Source organism: Toxorhynchites rutilus, chromosome 3, assembly GCF_029784135.1.
Source record: "Toxorhynchites rutilus septentrionalis strain SRP chromosome 3, ASM2978413v1, whole genome shotgun sequence".
Lineage (NCBI taxonomy): Eukaryota > Metazoa > Arthropoda > Insecta > Diptera > Culicidae > Toxorhynchites > Toxorhynchites rutilus.
The window spans coordinates 152,557,868-152,580,289 of record NC_073746.1 but is presented as its reverse complement, the minus strand read 5'-3'; the positions used below and the strand labels follow the sequence as shown (position 1 = coordinate 152,580,289).

Sequence of the window (22,422 nt, the reverse complement as noted above, 5' to 3'; positions counted from 1 at the left end):
AAAATATCGAGGCTAAAGAAACTATTTTTGCGGTTCTCTTGGATTTAAAACGCGCCTTTGAAACAATTTCTAGGGCCTTATTGTTGCAAACATTGAAGCGCATGGGAATTGTAGGAATATCATATAAATGGTTTGAAAGAACTCAGAAGACTTCTTTTAACAATTTTATTTCTGTTTCCATCGGTAACACAATTGGAAGTGTGTTAGGGCCTATTCTTTTCATTTTATATTATATATTAATGATATGCGGAGAGTTTTACGTTTGCGTTTTGAACGAGGAAGTGATTTACATAGGTATAATACAAGAAACGCGAATGATGCAAGAACACTTTCTATTTAGTAGGTCGCAAAACTCGCTATTAGGGTAAATGATCTTGGTTTGTCCAATGTGGGGTGTTTTTACGCAACTAGTAAATGCTAATCGATTTTTATTCATGAAAATCACACATAATCGATACGAGTTTGGGTTTGTTAAAAAACCCCAAGTCTCTAGTTGCTAATACTAAAACCATAAGGTGTTGAAATTATTCAAATTTTTATGTTTTTTAACGATTTTGCTCAAAGAAGAATTATGATCATGGTTTGACCACCTCTGATCAGGGTTTGCCCAAAAAAATGATCATGGTTTGTCCGATTTTAGAAATCTCCATTTTTGAATGAAAACATTCGAATTCACAATTAGATGTTGCATTTATCATTGCTTGAGTTTACTGTCATCATATTGATTCATTCATAATTTAGGCTTTCTTCAGAATATTGCCTTTTCTTGGGCATTTTAGAAGTGTTCACCTCAACACAATCAACTCAGAAAAACCATACTTCTGCTATGCGCGAAGCACACCATAAACAAACATAAACAAACTGCAGCGCGCCAAGCGGTTGCCATAGAAATCATGTGGACAAAACAACATTATTGAATTGGACAACTCATGATCAGAATTGAGTTCATCAAAATGCGTTAATTTAATGGTTTAGCTATGTAAATCCGATACAAATGGTGAGCAAGCATGATGTTTACAATATTTATAAGTGTTGTAATCCAGAAAAGGTCTGAATACGTGCCAAATAATCATCTGGTGATCGATTAAATGTTAGCTCGAATGAGGGGCGCATTGACACAAATAGAAGGTGTATTTTATAATCCTTTAAAACATGTGATTTCGTAAAAATATACTATCAAACTACTATAAATCATGTAAAAGGCAATTTCATTTATATGTTTCGAAACATTCGAAGGTCTCATTTGACACAGGAGCGCTGAATTAGAGCATTCAAAAAAGTGGGCAAACCATGATCATATTTTCGACTGGACAAACCAAGATCATTTACCCTATATAAAGGAGTGAATTTCTTCAATTCGATGCCCAGAAATATTAAACGAGCAGCAACAATAGCCGAGTTCAAAAAATTGTGTATCATATATGTTAAATCTGTGTTATGAATAAGCAAAAGTGTTTATATGTTTAGTACTTTTCAGATGCATTAGCTACTATGTTCGTACTGATGATGATGGATTTTTTCTACATTATTGTTGTTTAAATTATGTTTAAAAAAATACATACAAGAGTAGTCTACAATCGTCTGAGCCACGCGCGCGTTTCTGTAGGCATAGACAATCTAGATTCTGAACACTGACGAAAACCGATATACAATGAAATTTTCTAGGATCTACAGTGGAAACCGGAATCGAGCTCGGGATAGCCCCTACATAATATTCGTAAACTATCGCACTAGCAGATGGTTATGTCGTGGTTTTTTTCTGTACTGTGGCAGATCTCAGAGTGAGTCTCTAGTAGAAACTTTAAGATATCGGGTTCAATTCCCGATCAGTCAAGGATCTTCCCGCGATGGAAATTTTCTTGAGAAGCCTTGACCATTCAATTTTTCAGTTTTCGCCTATTGCCCGTTGTTCTATTGATAGCAAATTTATGTCTGCAACAAAACCAGTCCGTTTTGTTTTGCACACTAGTTTCCATGTATATCTGTAAATTCATAATTATCTTAAAGATAAATCGTCCAGCTCAAACCTTTGTAGGGGTATGAGGTGGGACCATCATCTCATGATCCTGTTGACGGTGATTGCAGGAGTAGTCGAAACGAAGCTACCTAGAGTAGAGTCGATCTTCACTTTTCACCTTCGAAGATTTCGGGCCCTGCCTATAGTACACGGTATGCCGTAGATTGAAAAAAGTCAGGGTGGTTCTAAATCGACCCTGTGTTTTTGCGTTGAGCGTTGAGATTTTAGCGTTAGGTATTGTCGTAGCATTTGTTCCCGTTTCCGTTTCCGTTTTTAAATTTCTTCGAACTATGCAAATAAATTATTATAAATGGATTGAAGCACTGGATTGGATTATTTTTTCTCAAAGTTTTGTCCCTTTTTTCGCTTTACCAGTGGCTTAATGTTTTGTCCTACACTGTATAAGGCTCAACTTGAAATTTGGACGCACTGCTCATTCAATTGCAACGCTTCTAGTATTCGAGACAGATGAAAGGGGGAATCTGCGGAGTCAAATGGCGAAAACGTTGAATTTGGCAAAATCTACCGGCTGCAGTGTCCTCAATGGATTACAGTAGACGGATGGGTTAGAGTAAACATATGAATACTATATTGTGTTGATTAAAATTAGGATAATCTTTAGTGCCTCGGTTGGTGGTATTACCAAAAAATATAATTCCAAAAAAGGTGTCGTCAGGAGTTTTCCGAAAACAATTGGAACCTATCGGACTTATTAGGTGTACCGGTAAGTTTCGTCGGTTTTAGAACAGGCGTAACTTGATTATTATTCCAATGAATCAAATTTTCAGACATTCGCTACTGTCATTGCGCGTCTTTTTCAGTATATATCAAAAAATTGAAGCGGAAACAACATAGTTTTTTGTCACTTCGAATATGTCGAATTTCGTACCAACGAGAGTGTTTTTGCGGGGAGTGTTACTTCATTACTTCAATATGAAGAAAAAAAACTACGGAAAGTCGTCTCATTTTGGTGGAAGTTTATGGTGACCATGTTCCAACTGAGCGAACGTGTCAGACGTGGTTTGCGCGGTTTAAAAGTGGTTATTTTGACTTGAAAGACGAACCGTTTCGGACCGCCAAAAAAAATTGAAGAATCGGAGGCTTAACTCGATCAAGATCCGTCACAAACGCAACGAGAACTTGCAGATATACTTGGAGTAGCTCAGCAAACCATGTCCGATCCTTTAAAAGCAATGGGAATGATCCGAAAGACATTGGATGCCGTAAGAATTGAAGCCACGAGACGTCGAACGCCGTTTTTCACGTGCGAACAACTGCTCCAACGGCATAAAAGAAAGGGTTTTTTTTGTATCGAATCGTTAATGGCGATGAAAAGTGGGTCCATTACGACAATCATAAACGCCGGGCAACGTATGGATACGCCGGCTATGCATAAACATCGACGGCCGCGCGGAATATTCACGGCCATAAGGTTATGCTGTCTATTTGGTAGGGCCAGCTGTGTGTGGTGTACTATGAGCTGCTAAAACCATTACGGGAGACCTCTACCGACGAGAATTGATGCGTTTGAGCCGTGCACTGAAGGAAAACGGCCACAATACGAGCAAAGACACGGTAAAGTTATTTTGCAGCACGACAATGCTTGCCCGCATGTCGCGAAACCGGTCGAGACATACTTGGAAACGTTGAAATGCGAGGTCCTATCCCACCCGCCGTATTCTCCAGACATTGCTTCGTCTGATTACCACTTTTTTCGATCGATGCAACATGGCCTGGTTGACCAGAACTTCTCCAATTTTGATGAAGTTAAAAAATTGGATCGATTCGTGGTTAGCCGACAAACCGGCCGATTATTTCCGCAAAGGGATCCGTGAATTGCCAGAAAGATGGGAATAAGTTGTGACTAGCGGTGGGCGTGGGTGAATATTAAATTTGTAACCATTTTTGCAGAATAAAATATTAACTTTAGAAAAAAAAACCAAGAAACTTACCGGAGTACCGGTAAGTTTCTTGGTTTTTTTTTTCAAAAGTTAATATTTTATTCTACTACTATTACGAAATTGGCAACTTTTTTTAATTCCATAAAATGCACCATCATACAGTTTTAAATAGTTTTTTTATTCTTTCCACAGACAAGATACGATGACGCAAAACCATTACTGGAATAAACCGATGTTCATTAAGTCCACGACTTCGAAGCCGAGTACGACGACAACTCATCGAACGGCAACAAGAAGAAGCAAACTCTTCGTACCAAATGTGTGGGGATAGCAAAACCTTTCGTCATGTCAAACAATAAAAATATATATTCGTTCATTTATTGTAATTAAATTTTTCCAAACATCCGAAATACTTCCCGTTTCAAAAAGAGCACTCATTTCATGCGTTTAATTTTTTTGTCTACCAGCGAGCGATACACTTTCTCGAAAGTATCCATGTTCCTGGCCATGTTTCCAGTCCCAACATTATAATCCAAATTTTTTCGTATCTCATGCAGCTGACGATGCAGACTAGGCTTCAACAAACGGCCGGCACCTAATCCGAGTGGTTTGGGAACCACTTCATCGCAACGTTCCATCGCAACTTCGCGATTGCATGAAATACAAAGCACATTCTGTACCGCCTTGCACTTTGTACCTGCAGCCCGTTCCTCATTCGCCCGAGCCATTCTGCGCGCTGTCTGCCACTCGTGGTGCAACTGTTTAACCTGTTCATTAATTGCACTCGTCACTGACAACAAATAGTCGACACTGGCTTTCGCCTCCATCCCTTCGCGGAGACCATTCACTTCGACCTGATTGGCCCGCAATTGATCTGATAACGCTTCCGTTCTCTCGTCGATAAGCTGTTGTAGCTGTTGTATCTGACCACTGGACGGAACACCCGCTAAGGATGCGTTCGACAACCGGATAGACTGCCGAACGCGGGAATCAATATCCAAATCGTTCGCTTTTTCTTGGAATAAACGATTAATAGAATTTTCCAGCTGTTCAATTTTAGCGGCAAAAGTATGTTCGATTTTTCCCAATTGTTCCGTCAGTTGATCAACTACAACGGTCTGTTCACATTGCGCGGAATTCGGCTGATTTTCCCCACTACAAATATCCAGCTGGTTAGCGAAAGCTTTCAGCGAGTCATCGAACTGCGTCTGTTGCTTTTGAATTTCACGAAGAACTTCTGCTAGATTTGTAGTTGCCTTTATTGGTGGCCTTCCAGTTTTCTTCGCTTCGGACGACCTGTAATTGAAATAACATAGTCATTCACATTTACAATTTCATATGCTCATGTGGAATTTGCATTATGAATCCGGTTAACCACAGTTACGGTCAATTACCTATTTATACCTCGCTAGTCTTTCTTGAATTTTGTTTCGTAATTTGGAAATAAACAAAATGAAATATATGTACAACAACTTTAGAGAATCGAACAAAACGGTGAATATATTTGTCCTAAACCAGATTGCCCTAACTATGCTATGAAAATTTTATGCAAAATCAATTAATATCTCACATGTATACATGGCTTAACAAGGCAACGACCTTATCGATGGTGAAAAACAGTGATAGTATTTAAATCGAGCGCAAAAAAAGAGCCGATTGAAAAATTACAAACTCTTCATTAAATTCATGTCTAGCTTAGTTAGCGATAAATCAAGATTAAAGATGCTAAATTATGCAATTTATAATGTATGAACAGAGAAGAGACATAAACATCGGTGAAACACAGCAAGTGTAACAACATCCAAGTGGATCTATTTACTGAACGTTTTTCCATTAATTACAATCAAAAATCCCTCCGAATCCTTAATGATGGAAAACGCCTTTTATCGTTCTATTCGTTTTGTATGACTTCATCCTAACTCACCCCTGACTTTTTATTGGAAATGTAATCTTTTGAATCCAACTAGCATGCTAACATCACTAACATGCAATTAGGAGTTTAAACTACTCTGTTGAATTGTAATCTGTTTTTTCTCCATGCAATCGTTTCACAGTTGACCAACTAATCCTAATATGGATACACGCTGATGCACACTCCAAATAAAGGTTCACACATGTCCTCTCTGCATCCAAATTGGAATATGGTTGCGAAACTTTCATTTGCAGATATGCACTGGGCTTAGGTGGAATGAATGAAGCTGCTTATGAATTATTTAGATAAAACCCATTCCAGCGTGACGTGACAACGTTTTGACTCACTAAAAATGATTTCCAAACAGTAAACGATATCAAAGTAAAATCGAGAAAATTTCTTATAAGAATCTTCTGTTGGAGAATATTTAACAGTAAAATTCGCTTGTTGCCAGTCCAATACTTTTGTGCCCTGACAACACCTGTCTTTTTACAGTTTCCGACTTTTGAACATCAATGTTATATTTTCAGCTCCGTTTCAAAACATACAAATAAACTTTGTTCTATGATTTGTGTACAGAAGATGAACTTAGATTCCTGTATATTCAGTTTTTCAAAAAAAAATTGTAGCGGGTTGTATCCAAGACACGACCGTTTAGTACGTAGGACTACACATTCTTTTCATTTAATTTGCTTGTTTATCATTTCGGATATTATTCATAAATAGAATGAATTATGAATTATTAGAGCCTGAGAGGGTAAATCATTCACTTTTGATTTTGCAGAAGCAGTTCTAGAAGCAGCGATTCTCTCTTGCCTTTGCGAGAACAATACACGGAGTTGCATATGTCGCATATGTATAAGTTGCAATTCGTTTCTTCATGTCAATGCACGCCATTGCAATGCCAATCCACAGCAAGTGAAATATTCGCTCGCGTCCAAGGAGGGAACGAAAATGACACAAAACGAGCAGAATGAAAAACACAATTCATTCCCACTCGACTCTCGCCGGCAACGATGTTGCTTCGATGAACACCAAACGAGAAGTGAAAATTTCCGTCAAAGGATATGCAATATTAATACGCTAGCGACAGTGTACTTAGTGTGCCAAGGTGGAGTTTACGTCGCAAATATTCTCTTTGCGTTATTTTCCTTCGTTGTTTCTATTCTCGCGGCTGCATAAGTTGCCCATTATTGACAGCTCTGTTAGGGAAGCGCACAAATGGACAGAGCAAATGTATGGGAAAATGGGAATGGTTCCAATTTTCATCAATATAAACTATTTGGAGACTATGGGATTGTAACGCATAGCATATCAAGCAAATCTTAGAGAATTTTCGATTCGATTGGTATGCAAATCGTCAGAATCTGTTCGCAGCAAGATTAGTTATTATCGTGAACTTTATTTCATAAAAACATAACCTGTTTTCTTTTCTGATTTGGCACCCTTAATGAAAGACGTAGTCCTACGTCAAAAAATCCGCAAGAACTTTGCAAAATTCGGCATGCATTTTGTGACGTGACAAAGCGACAATCAATACGTTGTATTAAATAAGAATTCCACTGTATTGTAGCATGCTATATACTATTTTTATGTTTTTTTATTACTCTGAATACTTCTCACTTCCCTTTGAGATCTCCCCTTCTCTTCCAAGAGTCCATCCTATAGGGGAAGGTGATCCTAACGCGATCGGTGGTCCTGAACCTACCCCTCTTTGTATCTCGGAAACGGTGCTTCCTACCAAATTTTCAGTAGTGTGAAATGAAAGGTGTCATAACGCTGACAATTTGATAATATGGTGACTTTTTTCTGGCTCTCTTCATTCTAGCGCTTAATAATGAGTTCAATGTTCTTTTAGATAGTGAAACATTGCGAAACAAGGCAATTTTAATTGCTTACCATAAGTAAATCAAAATAAGCTATATAAATTAAGTCTACCTGTTACGGCATGCCGTTATTTAAGAAAGTCGGAGCGAGCCTAAGCCAACCCCCAGTTTTTACATCGTGATTGTTTAACACATTCACGCTGGCGCTCACCATCAATGGCTCGCACAAGCCTGGTTCATCGAGTGGCGCTCACTACAGGGAGGAACGCATTTGATCTTGCTATCAGTAACTTTCGATAAACTTTTCGTATGCATCCGTTTGCATGTGCGAATACCCGTGCAAAGACGTTTATGTTTGCGTGTTGAAGTGTTGCACTTTGACTTTGACTTTGATGTTGACTTTGATCGTTGACCGTTGATGTTTGCGAGTGCATTTGTATGTGTACTTTCTTTATCTAACTCCACACGCGTCGCTCTGAGACGGCAAAGGTGAAGGCTTTGTCACAGGAAGCGCTGGTCGAGTGCAGAAATATGGATGAGATCACAACAGAAGATGAACTGAAAGAAGCACTGAAAACACAGTTCAAGCAGGGTGAGGCCTCATTGACTATACGGATGAGGAAGGCGTATGGTAACACGCAGCGAGAAACAATACGGCTACCAAGAAACATCGCCACCTAGCTGCTGATGGTGAGAAAGGTTAAAGTAGGATGAACTGTGTGTACCCTGAGGCCCACCCACCAAGTTGTGAGGTGCTTTAGATGCATGGACTTCGGCCACAAAGCCAAGTATTGCCAGAGTGTAGATGGATCGGTGTTCTGCCTAAGATGTGGTGAAAACGGACACTTAGCCAGAAAGTGCAATAAACCACCAAGATGCATGCTCTGCTCTACCGAGAACGAAAATGACCACGTTACGGAAGGCTGAAATTGTCCAGTCTTCAAGGCGGCACTGGCATCGAAAACGGGATGGAGGTAACCCAGATTAATCTCAACCACTGTGAAACAGCTCAACAGCTACTAGAGCAATCTGTAGCAGAAACTAAGTGCGACGTTGCTATTGACGTAGGACTACGTCTAACCGGAAGATATAGGGGGTGAAATGGAAATCTAGGCACTGAACAAGTAGGAAAAAATGCAAGATTTGGAACGCTTATAACTCGAGCATTTCTCAATAGATCGCAAAGGTTTTTGCATCAATTGATAGTAAATATATCTACGCATCTATCATAACGAATAACATTTAATTTTTCTTGAGATAAATAATTGAATAATTGTGAAATATCAAGCATTGTCCAAATACACTATGTGCCCATTTTTGATTGATCCATTTTGTGCTCCTCAAATCGTACCGACCAAAACGGGCAACCATAGCAGCAGCGAAATAGAATGAAGCACGATTGGAAAGGAAAAAGAAAAAAATGAGGGAAACATTGGTCGCAGTCTCACACATGCGTAATTCACGAGCCAGCCAGTCAGCTTAAAAATCCCCGCTCCGCTACCCTAACGATCATTCTCATCCAAACTGTACACCACATCGGTTCGCATCACAACACATCAACAAACCAACCCAAGCAGCCATGCCTGGACATGGTAAAGGAGGAAAAGTGAAGGGAAAGGCAAAATCCCACTCGAACCGTGTTGATCTGGAGTTCCCCGCAAGGGTAGCTAGGCCGAGCGCGTTAGTACCAGTGCACCAGTCCACCTAGCCGGCGTTATATAGTTTCGGCCGCCGGAGTGATCGAGTTAGCTGGCAAAGCTGCTCGCGACGATAAGAAAACCTGCATTCGGAACAGAACACATTCGGTTCGGCGGACATCAAGACAACAGGCAGTTGCAGCGAGTGGCAAGTGGCAAACGCAATCGCAAAACGGCATCAGGTAGCAGAAGAAAAAAGTTTGTTCTTTATACAAACTGCTTTGGTGGCAAATCAAGAACAAGGCGGCATCGAGGGCGTTCGAAATGGTTTTTTTCAAAACCACGAGTACTAAGTTTTCTAAATTGGAACCATTCCATAAAACAAGGCGCTTTTATCTCGGAGTCATATCGAGTTCCCCCCAACAATGGAAATTGGGTAGCTGACAAAGCTGAGATGGCTGCTATAACAGTTACGGGAAATTTTCCTATACAAGAAGTGGTATCCAGTGGCAAGGAAGGGTTCGTAATAGCCCGCATAAACGATATCTTCATGTGCAGCTGCTATGCTCCTCCAAGATGGACAATCGGACAATTTGAGGAAGTTCGATACATTAACGGACGAACTCACAGCACGAAGCCCTATGGTTATCGGTGGCGACTTCAATTCCTGGGCAGTTGATTGGGGGAATAAACTAACCAACGCAAGGGGCTTTAGCTTACTTGAAGCCTTACATCGCCAAGATTAGCGTCTAACAAATTATTTTGAATAATAAATGAAAATCCCTTACATCACTAAACTTTAAGCTCGTTTTTATGCAAATTTTCTATACAATACATTTCTACATTTCTATACAATATATCCAAGTTTATCAATGAGTAGACTCGTAAGAATATCTAAAACATCTAGTACTTACACTCACAAAAATGCGTAGTAAAATGAGCTACAAAATCTTTGGTACTTCTAACGTTTTGGTACGTATGAGGGCGGTTCAAAAAGTATCGCGACTTTCGAATTTACGCGGGTTACGTTCGGGCTTCCGGCATGCTTTGCGTCGTTTACATCTTTTCGACCCTCCGAGAACATTGTTTCGAACTCCGATAAATGTTGTTTCGCTCCAAGGTAGGTTCACCAGATGTCACAATCAACATTCGGAAAGTGTTCCCGCATTTTATTTTGTTTTTCAGACAAAATTTGATACAGATTCTTTGATCCATTTTTGCAATAGGCAAAAATCAAAAACAAAACACGTGTAAGAAAAACAGTTGTCAAAAATTAACTGAACATTCAAAATAGCCGTACTTGTCAGCATAAGTGAGAGACATGAGTACCAGCATAATACCATAAGAATCTAGAATCGAATATACGTAACCCGCGTAAATTCGAAAGTCGCGATACTTTTTGAACAGACCATGTACTTTCTACTAAAAATGGTTTTGAGCAATGACATCGCTCAGAGACGAAATGACGGGGTGTTATTACAGACCAACAGATCCTCTCTTCAGTTGGGTGAGTCTGCATTACCTGGCATCGGAGCTCTGTTGTTAGGGTATGTTCTATATATTAAAGATGAACAAAGAAACCATTAGAACGCGGAGATTTAATGCTACAACTCACCAATATTGAACCGGATTTAGATAGATTGGTAGAAAGTCACCAGGTTCATTCACCACATCAATTTGATGCAAGGTGCGGGTACTTTTGTGCTCTTAACAGTTCTGCAGATCGGAACGTGTTTCCCCAACACAGATTTCAAAACCAATGAGCCTGGAGAAAAAGGCATTGCGAAATAGAAGCAAGATGCGGGTACTTTTGTACCCGCATGCATCTTTGAACTCGGGAATATGTGTAGACTTCAAAAGCGGTATGAGCACAATACTTTGGCTCGGTTATTCGAAGATATCCCTTGATGTCTTCAGCTTATTGAACTTCTACGTATACCGTTTGGCAAAATGTTGTTAACAATTTGCTACGATAAAGTCTATAATGTCGATTGAACAATATGCGTTCAACTTACATGTCAAAATTAAAACTGAGTGCCTGAAGCTCAATAAATCAAGCAAGTTTGCGGTTCGAGAAGTATGCACACTTGGAAGATGCAATAAATTCAGTGGGAAATGTAAAATACATTGATCATTTAACCATTCTGGCGTTCACATATTTTGGAAGTCCACGAGAAAAAATTAAATGAACCAGGCGACATGCCATACGACTTGCAACGAAGAAAGTAAATGCATGAAATGCGAAAATGCGAAGAAAATATGCATGAATTGACCTGAATTGGGATTTGTTCGTGTTTGAATCCGGATATTGTTTCATTCAATCACAGGTTTAATCAATAATTACACTCAAATACACTCAAATGACTACTAAGCCAACGTTAGTCCTACGTCAACCTTGTGATTGTATTTTTGGTATAACCTACCTATAGTTTTTGATGTAGGATTACGTCTTCCGAGAACATATTTTCATTTTTACTTTGCGATTTTAGAGTTGGAGTTTAAAAATTAGTTACCCACTTTATTTGTAAGTAATGTGTATTAACAATTATTAATTACACTTGTAATTAACCGAAGTTAATGTATACATTTATTTTGTTGAATTTCAATGAGAAAATAATGAAAATAATAGCTATAGGGATCTATGGTATCACTTTGAAACGAGTAGGTCGTTTCATGAAAATTTTAAATTGAGTTACGCCTAATGTTGGATATCAGACCACGAATAGAATCAGACGCTCAGAATAATCGATCAAGAACTTAGTAGTCCTCGACGAAAATTCTAGATTAGAGAATGGCTAAAGATCCGGAAGTAGAGGCAGAAATATAAAAAAAAATTACTAGAAGATTCGAAAGGTTTCGCAATCGGAAAGAACAGAGGAATCGACCTTTCCATTCTGAGCCGCCGAGCGAAGAAGTTCAATTTTGGTGAAAACGAGTGACATTATTTTGAGTAGTATTATTTCCAGATATTTTCGAAGTGATTTGGATAAAAATATATCGTGAGTTGCGCGATTATTCAAATCAAGTAGAAGTGAGTTTATTGTTTACTATAAAGACGCTTTTGTTCATTGTGAAATTTTGTTTAGGACAATTGTACAATTGAGTACAATCAATTAGTATAATTAAATGTTAGTGCAGCAGTGTGCTTTGCACCCAGTAAAACGGAGGTAAATTTTTATTAAAGCAACATTGGTTTGATGATTTTATAATAATGAAAGGCAATTTATACAGCCTTGGTGGCTCCGTGTACAGGTTACATTTACGTGCCCGAGTTCTAGTCGGGACTGCGCTTGCGTTCCGGCGATCAGCCATCGCTGTGAGATCGTGGTGCTACGGTAAATCCCCCGGAGTGGTTTATCGCCTCGTGGTTGCGTACCACTATAGACCATTCTGGAGCGCGTTGGTCAACGAAAGGAAAGCTCGGCCCCGTGTGAGTCGCACGCTACACGCGACCCTACTCCAACACGGTAAGCTCAGGACGGGAAAGTCCACCAACGCCAGCGAGATTTACCGGAACTCACGTCGGTGAGAGTTTTGGTGTCGGAGCGGAATAAATCATGACGCTGCTCCACCATTTGAAAACCCCACCGTTGCTGCACGGGTGAGCTCATCCCGGTATTAAAACATCAATTAGAGTGAGTACCCTGAAACAGAACGCTATATAACGGACCACCACCACAGTTACGCGTAAAACGACACCAATTAGTAGGGACAAAATATTGTGTTAGTAGGAGAATCATAGAGTTAGGAAAACACGTAAAGTAAAGAGTGACGTCACAAGCAATTTGGAATTGTTGGGAAAAGGAGTTAGGTGTTTTGACGAAAATAAGAAACAAAGATTCGGAAAATTTCTGGAAAAAGATTTGGTTAATTTTTTATTAAAATATTAGCAATTTATTTTAAAATTAGTAACATTTTCTTATTTAGTTTCGGTTAGAAAGAAATATTGGGTTCCTCAAAACGTCAGAGAAACTTTTCGAAATTCTCGTCAGCAAATTGGGAAGTGTGGCAAGCCGCAATTTGAAGGAGGATACTGTAGCGAGGCCTACGGTACGCGCTGGTCCGGGCAACAATCAATCCGAATCCCGACAGAGGACATTTGTCCTCTGACGCAAAAGTCGGCGATTTTAAAAGACTCGCACAGGACCCCCCTTACAACTTCATTCTGGGAAAGGGGTATATTGTCCAGAACAGTTTGAGAACCCCTGGGGTAATGGGTCACGATGGCGAAATTCAGAGTACCAGCGACGCCACACAAAAGGTGCCCAGAGAAACTGAAAAGTATCGTTAGTGGACATTTTCCAGAACATGAACCAACAATCTGGCCAGCTACACCTTACTGTAGCCAGATAGATGGGGATGATGGAATGCTGGTATCCAATGAGGAATTAATGACGGTAGCAAAGGGGCTGAAGAAAAATAAAGCGCCGGGCTCAGATGGAATTCCCTATGTGGCTCTGAAAGTGGCAATACAGAAGTGTCCAGACACGTTTAGGATGGCACTGCAAAAGTGCCTGAGTAAAGGATATTTCCCAGACCAATGGAAGAGGCAAAAACTGGTACTGCTCCCAAAACCAGGTAAGCCGCCAGGAGAGTCTTCGTCATATAGACCAATATGCCTGCTGGACACACTTGGAAAGTTGCTGGAAAAAATCATCATCAACAGACTGTCAAAAACCACATAGAGTGAACGAGGACCGTCGAAGAGGCAATTCGGATTTCGGAGAGGCAGATCGACCCTGGACGCGATTATCTCAGCGATCGACATAGCAGAAAAAGCTTTTAAACAGAAAAGAAGAGGAAATCGATATTGCGCCATCATCACGATAGACGTTAAAAATGCATTTAGTTGGGCCAGCTGGAAAACTATAGCCGAAGCATTGCACAGTATGGGTACTCCCGTCTATCTGTGTAAAATCATGGAGAGTTATTTCCAGAACCGAATACTGATGTACGACACAGCTATTGGGCAGATGACGACCAAAATCACAGGAGGCGTCCCGCAAGGCATCCTTGACCCTATATTATGGAACAAGATGTATAATGAAGTGTTGACACTAGGGCTTCCAAGGGGAGTTGAAATCACTGGCTTCGCTGATGATATTGTGCTAACTGTGACTGGTTAAACATGCGAGGTAGTCGAAATGCTAGCTACTGAGGGGTTTGGAATCATTGAGAACTGGATGACTCTGAAAAAACTCCATATTGCTCACCACAAAACCGAAACGGTGCTAATAAGCAACGAGAGCTCAAGTATCTAGAAGTTATTATTGACGACCGACTCAACTTCAACGGCCATGTAAAGTATGCTTGTGGAAAGGCGGCTCAATCCACCTCAGCTCTCGAAGAAGGAGGTGGTTTTTGGTGAGTAGGAATCTCACACTACCCAGTCAACATGGCGACTGGGTGTCTAGGCAAGATTTCCACCTTCTACAAGAACAAAAAGAAACACGCGTCGCTATAAGGCTAAGTTCTTACCACTCAAATATTATCTCCCTCTCGTTCAAATCCTATCTGCTCACTATCAAACATTATTCTCTTTTTTCATTATCCATCGCGTACCCATGGATATATGCCAACGCTACCATTCATGTATTGTGGAATTTCATGCCATTTCCGGTCTTTAAGATCCGTTTTTCACGCACCAGAAGTAACCATCCTCGATTTTGACATCGGAATACGATATTCGACTTCCGCTGGTTAGACGCCTGCAACCAATGCCCGAATCGTATGGGTTTTCCATATTTTTTGCCAATCAATACTGTTATCAGCAAACCGGAAGTCGAAACAAGTTTATATTCTATATTCTTGAAATTCTGAAATCTACGCTCATCTATTGTTGACAAAACATAGAAGAAAGTTCACTTGTATGTTTGGAAATGGAACTGAAAATACAATATGAATGTTCAAAAGCTGGAAAGAGCAATAAGTCAGGTGTTGTGACTTCAGAAATGTATTCGACTGACAAAAAGCCAATCTAACTATGAAATATTATCTAACTGATGATTGTTCTGGAAAAATTATGTGATTTATACATTAAAACGTAAACAAAGTGTTCGTAGTGATTCTCAATGTCACGCTGGAATGGATCGTATACTTTTCGTGATGTGACAACAACTTCTTGAGATAGTTAATACTCCTCTATTTGTGGACCGATCTTAACCAAATTTTGTGGGTTGTTCCCAAAAATCAAAATGTTTGAACTTTAGTTCATCTGATAAACTTTAAAATGTTCTATTTTTGTGACGTGTCAACTCTTCAAAATACCTGCATACAAGCATTTAATGCTTGTTTCTCATAAATTACAAAATAAAACCTAGGTCTACCCACGGCTATTCAAACAAGTATTTAATTATCCATTCAATGGTAAAGGGTGTGTCACATCAAATTGCATCACGGAAAAAACGCTGTAGAAATTCGCCCAGTAGACCGATCCTTTTGAAAATTTTAGACAGTAAAATAAAAACTATTAAACAACTTTTGGCATTTTCTTTTTATTCATACTTCGAGCCCAAGCCCGTATGCTCGCACCTTCCTCTTTACCCCGTCCATAAGGTTCTGTACAACGTCAGGTTGTAGTTTTTTTTGAACAGAAATTCATTTTCTCTTGAAGTCCGCCTCCGATTTGACAACTTTTGGGTTTTTCCGGAGGGCCTGCTTCATAATCGCCCAATATTTCTCTATTGGGTGAAGCTCCGGCGCGTTGGGCGGGTTCATTTCCTTTGGCACGAAGGTGACCCCGTTGGCTTCGTACCACTCCAACACGTCATTTGAATAGTGGCACGAAGCGAGATCCGGCCAGAAGATGGTCGGGCCCTCGTGCTGCTTCAATAGTGGTAGTAAGCGCTTCTGTAGGCACTCCTTAAGGTAAACCTGCCCGTTTACCGTGCCGGTCATCACGAAGGGGGCGCTCCGCTTTCCGCAAGAGCAGATCGCTTGCCACACCATGTACTTTTTGGCAAACTTGGATAGTTTCTGCTTGCGAATCTCCTCCGGAACGCTGAATTTGTCTTTTGCGGAGAAGAACAACAGACCCGGCAGCTGACGAAAGTCCGCTTTGACGTAGGTTTCGTCGTCCATTACCAGGCAATGCGGCTTCGTCAGCATTTCGGTGTACAGCTTCCGGGCTCGCGTCTTCCCCACCATGTTTTGCCATTCGTCGCGGTGAGGAGCCTTCTGAACCTTGTATGTACGCAGGCCCTCCCGCTGCTTGGTTCGCTGGACGAATGAACTTGACAAATTCAACTTATTGGCGACATCCCGGACCGAACTTCTCGGATCACGTCTAAACTTGTAATCTTTTTCACTGACGGAGCATCCATTTTTGCCGTTCTTCACCTTCCGGTCGATGGTTAGGTTCTCGAAGTATCGTTTTAGTACTCTGCTGACCGTGGATTGGACGATTCCCAGCATCTTACCGATGTCCCGATGTGACAACTCCGGATTCTCGAAATGAGTGCGCAGGATTAATTCACGACGCTCTTTTTCGTTCGACGACATTTTTCCAAATTTACGAAAAATTGACAGTGAAGCATGGCCAACGTGATCTATACACTCTTATCTGATTATAAGCGAAAGCTGAAGATATAATTCCTAAAAATTAAATTTCTACAGCGTTTTTTCCGTGATGCAATTTGATGTGACACACCCTTTATATAGACATTGAAGTTAGGTTAAGCAAGTTAAGCTAGACATCTCAGGAAACACAAAAGCAGTGAAAACCTAAAATATTTTGAATTTAATTATGTGGTTTTTTAATCTTGCTCCTCTCAAAGGTTGGTGCAAAATTTTTTTCCTGCAATTTGAAAACATTTGGCATCTTTTTTTTCGTAAACCCCGATTTCGAATCATGTAAACCCATGATAGCATGCCGTTATAGCGAAACATTTAGGCCGTAAATCGGAAACGTGCCCTAATTGAAGAGGGCCGTTATAGCGAAATGCCGTATAAAGAGCGGCCGTATAGCGAGGTATGGGTGTACTATTATTCGAACTATTATAAAGCACCTTAATGAATCAATGATGATTTCAGCTCCTGCTAGTGGCATTTTCCTTTCAAAACAAATCGAGTGTATATTATTTTTATGTTTATCATCCCACCAGCATGCTATAAATTGCATGTTGAATTGAAGCAAACAAATAAAGAACGCCAACGTGTATCACTTCGAGAGAGATGCACAAATAACGTCGCTGAGTTGATTGAGCCTACAGGCAATTGAACACTTCAGGAATACCAGCGGTTTTTATTCGATGAAAGTAATGCGAGTATTACTTTATCTGATACATTCGTTGATTTAATGGTTCATCCTAGAACGAAGTTTGAATGAAATGGCGGTTTTTAACTAGAATGAATTTTCTCACTTCAATACACCCAATACTATTCTGTCCCGGCTCTCTGTGATTGAACCAATGAACAAACTCACACTAAAAATCCATTAATGGAATCGTTCGGAATTGAAATGAAGTGCATTAGATTTTCCTGTTAATATTTATAGTGTGTATCATCTTCGAAAGATAACCTAATGCCATTCGATCGCACAGTATGCACATAACAGAAACTCAATAGCGCAAGCGAAAACATATTAGTGTGTACAACTCAGCCGATATTCATAGAACTAGACAAATTGCGAATAGAGAAACAATCGTAGTGTGAAAAACAAATCTTCTACCTCCAGACAGACGAATTCATTCATGTTGATCATTGGTATTTGCATAGAAAATGGTTTCGTTAAGTATTTCTTTCTCAATGGCGCAAATTCGAAGAATTCACTGCCTGCCTACGTGTCTATAGCGAATCGTATACCTTGTGTTATCTTATAGAGGAGATGGGTTTGAAATGCATCATCTGGAACAACTGACATCTATATTGTATGCTGAGAGACAGATGAAGAAAAAAGTTCACTGCTTATCGGAGAAACTGTTGCAAAAACAAAAAAAGTGCAATGGAAATATTCATGAACTCTTCTATAAATTGGGCTTCAGCAAAAAAAAATCTTAAGTGGGGACCCCTGTCTGGAAAACCAGAAAATAATGAATTTTCGTGAATTTTTTTTCGGATGTTACGAATAAAGGGAGGTGTTCGTGTATTTTGGTTATTGTGAAAGGTATTTTTGAAGATGTATTTTCCGTTTTTTGAGTGTGCAAATAATGACTATGACGCTGTTGACAGCTGGATGCGTAGATGTTGTCTGAAAATCAGTACCTTGCCGGTGGTATCGGTCCTGAAGCAACGGGGTGTCGTAGAACAAATTCCAATGAACATTTTGAGACTGTAGGACAATACCTAAAGCGTTACATAGGGGTTTTTGAAAATTCGAAAAATGTCCAAAACGGCGGCCATTTTTGTTAAAAATAAGATATTTTTTATGAAAAATTTCTAAATAGCGAGAGATTTGAAAAAATAGAAAAAATTAGATATCAAAAAATGGCTATGTAACACCTTAGATAATTCATTTTTACATGCTGATACAAAAAAAATCAGCCAAATCGATTTTTTCGATTTTCCAGACTAGGGTCCCCCCTTAACACTTTTGTTATCCTCACGATATAATTCAAGAACGGAGCAATGGATTTAACAGGATTGATGCGTCTTAATCTGCATCAGGTTTATATGCCTAAAATAAAATTATATACCACGGATATAGATCACGTACAAAAAAATGCGAAGGTCTTTCAAAAAATAAAATTCAGTGCCTCAGAAATCGCGGAAAAATAAAGTTAGGACGAAAAACAAGGTGACTTTCGTAATCTACGTTTCATTTTCTATTTTCCTACATAATCGCCGTAACGTTCGAGGCATTTTTCATAGCGTGGCACGAGTTTTTCTGTTCCGAGCGCGAAGTGCATAGCGTCCAAATTTTTGAAGTACGATGTAACTGTGTCACGAATTTCTTCAGTGTTATCGAATCGTTGACCGCCGGACGCCTGTTTATTATAATAATAGATATAATTATACCAATGCCGAAATACAACTTTTTTGTGATTCCGGATTCTAAATGAACCAAGCTTTAATCAACAATACGAAGGGAAACATCATGAGAAAGGTTGGCTTCATTCGCTAGTCGAATTTATTCATTAACCTTTCCCAAAAAGTAACACATTGAAGCTACGGTAATTTTGTTCTTTATCACAAAACATTTTTGGGAAAAAAATGGAAACAATTGATTTTTCGGACCACCCTAAATTGAAAATGGGCGCCCCAATGAAAAAAATAAGAAAATACGGGTCTTATGTATTACGATAAAGAACAACATTACCACTTTTGGTGAAAATCTGAGAACCCCGGTTTGGCATGGTATGGCTGAATATAAGCATATATAAAGTCGTATATACCGAGAAACGATACTTCTTACACTGAAATTTGACCTGACAATGTTATAAAAAATGAATATAATGTACGTAAATAATATCGCACATTTCAATATTAGAATCATTATTATACCGGTATACGATATAGATATATAGAAAATCGAGTTTTCACATTTTATACGATTTCAAATACACATGATGCATCCTTTGATTGATATTTTATGCGATAGTAATTTGATACGAATTTATATGCGACGTACCATGTGCAAAAGATATACGATTTAATGTTTGCTGGGAAGTCCCAGAGAGTCAATTTTTGACAAAAAAATGTCTTTCGAGATAAAGGGCGAACACGAAATTATTGCGACACATTCAACAGGGAATAACTTTTTTATCATTGGTTAAAAATCAACCAAATTGTGCACACTTTCTCATTGATGTGTATTGTCTACATGCTGTCAAACTCGAAGTCGTGTTTTTCGACTCAACGAAAATGGAGGTGAACCAACACGAGTCGAGAGAACAAATTCTTTCAAAACACCTGGAATTTCCTGACCTGTCGCACCGGCAGTTGGGAAAAATATTGGACATTCACCATTCAACCGTCTCCAGAGTGTTGAAGCGGTTCCCGGAACGGTTGACGTTGGACCACGGCAAAGGAGGTGGAAGAAAACCGGGACCGGAGAACAAAAAGACGAAGGGAAAGGTGAAGCGAATGATTAAAGCAAATCCCAACGTCTCTAGCCGTGATTTGGCTAAAAAGATCGGCATGTCGCAGACCTACGTCCAGAATGTGAAGAAGATAGCTGGACTACATACATACAAGGTACAGAACTTCCCAAACCGCGATGAGCGGCAACAATCGACGGCTAAAACTCGGACACGGAAGCTCTACGAGAAGATGCTGACAAAATATGGCTGCTGTGTGATGGGCGACGAAACGTATATAAAATCCGGTTTTAAGCAAATTCGGGGGTTGGAGTTTTTCACCGGCAAGAGCAAGTTCGATGTGGACGACAAATTTAAGAAGAAGAAATTGTCGAAGTTCGCCTCCAAATATCTCGTTTGGCAGGCCATCTGCTCTTGTGGACTGAGGAGTGAGCCTTTCGTGACAAAGGGCACAGTAAATGGCGAGATCTACAAATCTGAGTGCCTCGAGAAGCGAAAGACGACGAAGGACATGTTAAGAAAATGGAAAAAAAAACTGAGAAACTGGTACCGGATGACACTGTAAAGACTTTTATGGAGAGCATCAAGCGAAAATGCGTTCAATTTTAAACTCAAGACTCCATCAATTAACTTTTCTTTTGATTTCTGAAGTAAATATATGTATAAAACTACCCTAAAATTTTGGTTTGATTCTAAACATTATAAGAAAATTGGCATGACATTTCCGGTGTCGCAATAATTTCGTCTTCGCCCCTTAACAGCAGATATCAATGTTTCATGCAATTTGAAGGTATTTGGCATAAAACACATTTTTTTGAAAACCCCGATTTCATGTGATGTGAACGGAATGTTTTTATTTTAGATTCCTCACTTCCGAGATCGTCGCTTCTTCCAGGGCAGGCTCTGCGGCCGCCTGTTGACTGTGTAGTAACAGTTGGGGAACAATAGTAATAACGTTATAATTTACGCCGAGGAATTCGAAATAGTCGCACATCCAAATTCCTATGATCCAACAAACTACGACCTCATTCAAAGTGTGCCATGCACAAATCATTTTTATGACCGATATTCCGGGATTTAAAATAAATCAAATAAAAACTAACCTCATTTTGGCTTCACTTGCGTCTTCAACAGGATCGACTACTTCAGACACACCGTTTGAGGCTTGCTCATCCTGCATGTCAAGCAACTCACCTTCCGCCGTAGGTGTGATGATTATGTTCTGTTCGACCATAGCATGGAGCTCATTTATTTGATCTTGTAATGCTGCGATAGCGTTGCTCATTTGCTCTATACCACATCGGTTCGTTAGTTCATTTTTCTCATCTCCCGGTTCGAGTTGTGCATCGTCCTTAATTGAAATCTTAGCAGTTTGTTGTTCGATAAGAGTTTCCAGATTTTCAATACGCTTGCCCAGTTCTTGTATTTCAGCTTCCAGTACATCGTTTGGTTTTTGGGAAATCTCCTGCATTCGTTCCTCTAGGTTAGAAACGACGGAGGACATGGCGCTCAAACGGGATTCGATTTTTAGAGATCCATTCCCTGCCAACTGTTGTTCCTCCCAGGGAACGACAATTCGTGAACCTGTGATCTTGAGTCTCTGTTCCTCGCTGGATCTGTTTCGGATTCGTTGCACCATTAGACGTGTCTGGCTACCGCTTCTTTCGCCGCTTGCCATCAGTGCTTGAGCTACATTTTCACTCAAATGGCTAATCTCAATCTCGTCACCTTCAGGCGATTTATTTCGCACAGCAAGGATATAAAGAATTTTATGGAGAAGGTGCAAGTTCACAGAAAGTGGGCTTGGGAAGCCAATAGCTAAATCAATTAACTTCAACAGACTTGTGTGATGCGATGACATAATGAAGACTGAATTTAATTCCAACGAAATAGTTTGCTTCGATTAGAGTTGATTACGTTTAATCAAAGACGGGTGGGTAATGTCGGGGACATAACCGGAGTGACGTAGGACTATACAAAGGGGATAGACTAAATATATAATATATTTTAAATATATTGTTTTATTTTCTTCTCCTACGTGAATACCTACCTACCTGAAAAATGGATTAGTCTACTGTTTACTCTTTATGAATATGTTGGGGGTTCTGAAAAGAACCTTTGGTGTTGTGTTTTTGCGTTTTTTTTTTCACAAA

At 39.7% G+C, this 22,422-nt stretch overlaps 2 protein-coding genes across 3 annotated transcripts in view; one reads left to right on the top strand and one right to left on the bottom strand.

Annotated features, from left to right (window-relative positions):
* Positions 1-4,269, top strand: part of LOC129777106 (uncharacterized) — a 52,531-nt gene extending 48,262 nt beyond the window's left edge. For both annotated transcript variants that reach the window (XM_055783179.1, XM_055783180.1), the window contains exon 3: positions 4,111-4,269. In XM_055783179.1, coding sequence (XP_055639154.1) covers positions 4,111-4,249 — 139 coding nt within the window. In that variant the 3' untranslated portion in view covers positions 4,250-4,269. The remainder of the gene's footprint in view (positions 1-4,110) is intronic.
* Positions 4,270-4,339: 70 nt separating this feature from the next.
* LOC129777104 (myosin-2 heavy chain, non muscle-like) lies at positions 4,340-22,130 on the bottom strand. The gene is made up of 2 exons (XM_055783177.1): positions 21,373-22,130; positions 4,340-5,214 (listed from the first exon to the last, which is right to left on the bottom strand). The coding sequence occupies exons 1-2, from the start codon at positions 22,128-22,130 to the stop codon at positions 4,353-4,355; spliced, it is 1,620 nt and encodes a 539-aa protein (XP_055639152.1). The 3' UTR covers positions 4,340-4,352.
* Positions 22,131-22,422: the final 292 nt, after the last annotated feature.

What these genes read in the sequence shown, in the direction of transcription:
- LOC129777104 (XM_055783177.1), bottom strand. Translation starts at nt 22,130, where the DNA reads ATGTCATCGCATCACACAAGTCTGTTGAAGTTAATTGATTTAGCTATT. An exon ending in GCAAGTGAAGCCAAAATGAG is followed by an intron (nt 5,215 to 21,372) that starts GTTAGTTTTTAT and finishes TTTCAATTACAG; the next exon opens with GTCGTCCGAAGCGAAGAAAA.